The sequence below is a fragment of the Felis catus genome, chromosome A2 (genome assembly GCF_018350175.1).
Source record: "Felis catus isolate Fca126 chromosome A2, F.catus_Fca126_mat1.0, whole genome shotgun sequence".
NCBI classification, from domain to species: Eukaryota; Metazoa; Chordata; class Mammalia; order Carnivora; family Felidae; genus Felis; species Felis catus.
The window spans coordinates 11,877,253-11,879,713 of NC_058369.1; the positions used below are offsets into that span (position 1 = coordinate 11,877,253).

Genomic DNA, 2,461 nt, shown 5'->3' on the forward strand with positions numbered 1-2,461 from the left:
CAGAGAGAGAGGGAGACACAGAATCGGAAACAGGCTCCAGGCTCCGAGCCATCAGCCCAGAGCCCGACGCGGGGCTCTAACTCCCGGACCGCGAGATCGTGACCTGGCTGAAGTCGGACGCTTAACCGACTGCGCCACCCAGGCGCCCCTGAGCTCTCTTTGTTCTATCTTCAGATAGCACTATGCCTTCCAACAAATACCCCAGATAGATTCAAGTACCACAACAATAAGAACTTGATGTTTATGGAAAGTAATGTGGGGAAAAAGGAAGAAGACTTTCCATAAGCTGTCAGAAAGCAACTTCCTGTAAACACACTTTACGTTATTACCCAAACACTGAACCCTTTCCTCCACCCACTCTCTACCCCTCCCTCCCTCTCTCACTTCACTTTGGACTCTGATATTCTTCACTCTACTCAGATCAACATAGTAACCTCCTTAGGATCTATTCCTTCCAAAGACAGTGAAGAACCATTAACGTTCAACCATTCCCTTAGAGACAAACAGTTAATGTTATTTTGTGCATTTGTTATAATTAAAAGATAATATATACAATACTGGACATAGTTCCTGCTTAGAAAAGCCCCAATTCTGGCAGCACTAGTTTTTCCTATTTTTGTTTATCCTTATGTTGGTGAAGGAGAAATTCCTTTCTTGCATGTGCATTCAATAAGAACCATGGGCATCAGTGCCCAGACACATCCATGTGATGCTCCCCACTAGCCCAAGGGTAGAGAACACAACATAGATAGAACATAGGAAGGAGTTCATCACATGCGGTCAAGAGCAAGAGGTGATGATCACTACCGACTATGGAAGACACAGTCAAACAAATTGGAGAAAAACAAATACCCAGCAGGTATCCATAATCTATCAATGTGTGTCTTTTCACATACATGAATCCTTACAAAAGCTCTATGGAGACAGACCTCAATATCCCCAGGCATGCTACCATATTTCCTCACCACCAACTGGCTTTCAGGAGCTTAAAGGACTGAATTTTCTCTGGAAGCTTTTCTTTATGGCGTTCTTGAGCTCCTTATTCCTGAGACTGAAAATGATCGGGCTGAGAAAGGGGGTGAAGACTGTATAGGTGGTGGCCATCAGGGTGTTACTGTCCATAGAATGGGGGCCCTTGGGCTTGAGGTAGATAATGGAGGCAAAGCCGTAGTGCACAATGACCACTGTGAGGTGGGACACACACGTGGAGAAGGTCTTGTGCCTGCCCTCAGCAGAGGGGATCCGCAATATGGCAGCCACAATGAAGACATAGGAGAGGACGATGAGGAATAAACAGCCCATCAGAGCTGAGACACACACCAGGATCACACCCAAGGTGACAGAGGAATTCTCATTCCCACAGGCCAACTTTAGAAGGGAAAGCACGTGGCAGACAAAATGGTGGATCACATTAGACCCACAGAAGGTGAGGTGAAAAACTATCAGGGTCAACATCATTCCCATGACTGAGCCACCGGCCCAGGACAAGGACACAAAGCGGGCACAGCCACGGGGGCTCATGAGCACATTGTAGCGCAGGGGGTGGCAGATGGCCACGTAGCGGTCATAGCCCATGATCATGAGCAGGAAGGAGTGTGTGAAGCCAAACGTGAAGGAGAAAAACATCTGGCTGGCACAGGCCGTCCAGGTGATGGTGCGGTGGGTGGAGAGCATGTCAACCAGCATGCGAGGGGTGACAGCAACGGTGAACAGAATCTCGGAGGTGGACAGGGCGCACAGGAAGAGGTACATGGGCGTGTGCAGGCTGCGTTCGCTCCAGACTGTGGTCATGATGAGCAGGTTCCCCAGCAGCGTGAACAGGTACATGAGCAGGTACAGCAAGAAGAAGGTGGGCAGAAGATGCCTTGGGAAGTTAGAGAATCCCACAAGGATGAACTCAGTCACCATGCTATAGTTCTGACCAGCCATGGGTGCTACATCTGGTGAGATCAGAAGGGGAATGAAGGTGATCAGCATGACAATCATGAGTCTATACAACAATATATGAAATGGGGAGACTACAGACGCAGTATGTTAGGATTGGGAAAGTGACCCGGATACTCACTGGTTCTGCTGTTCTTTAGCATGGAACTGAAAGTCATGAGCGGTGCTATAAATAAGAACAAGAAAGAAGGTATGTACAGATGGGAAGGAAAGAGACATGATCTTTCACCCAGAAAAAGTAAAGAATGAAGACATAAGTTACCACAGCAATAGAGAGCACAGTCTGCAGAAGACAAGATCGGCTCGCGACACTCAGTATTTCTCACAGAATTACTCCAGCAGTAATCATTCAAAGTATAAGCTTTAAGCAAAACTAAGATAACATTCCCAGTGGTGACACAAACTGTAAAGACACGGCTCGCCAACATTGTGGTCTGGTGATTTCTTAACACTCAAGAAAATGTGAGACTCTGATGGGTTCCTGTTTGGGTGCAGTACAACTCTCCGTTTTCACCAT

The 2,461-nt window shown here is 47.3% G+C and overlaps 1 protein-coding gene across 1 annotated transcript; it reads right to left on the reverse strand.

Annotated features, from left to right (window-relative positions):
• Positions 1-978: 978 nt before the first annotated feature.
• On the reverse strand, positions 979-1,932 carry LOC101091766 (olfactory receptor 10H3-like). Its single transcript, XM_003982015.3, has one exon. The coding sequence runs from the start codon at positions 1,927-1,929 to the stop codon at positions 979-981; it is 951 nt and encodes a 316-aa protein (XP_003982064.3). The 5' UTR covers positions 1,930-1,932.
• Positions 1,933-2,461: the final 529 nt, after the last annotated feature.

Excerpts from the sequence above, each read along its gene's own strand:
- LOC101091766 (XM_003982015.3), bottom strand. The coding sequence starts at position 1,929 with ATGGCTGGTCAGAACTATAGCATGGTGACTGAGTTCATCCTTGTGGGA.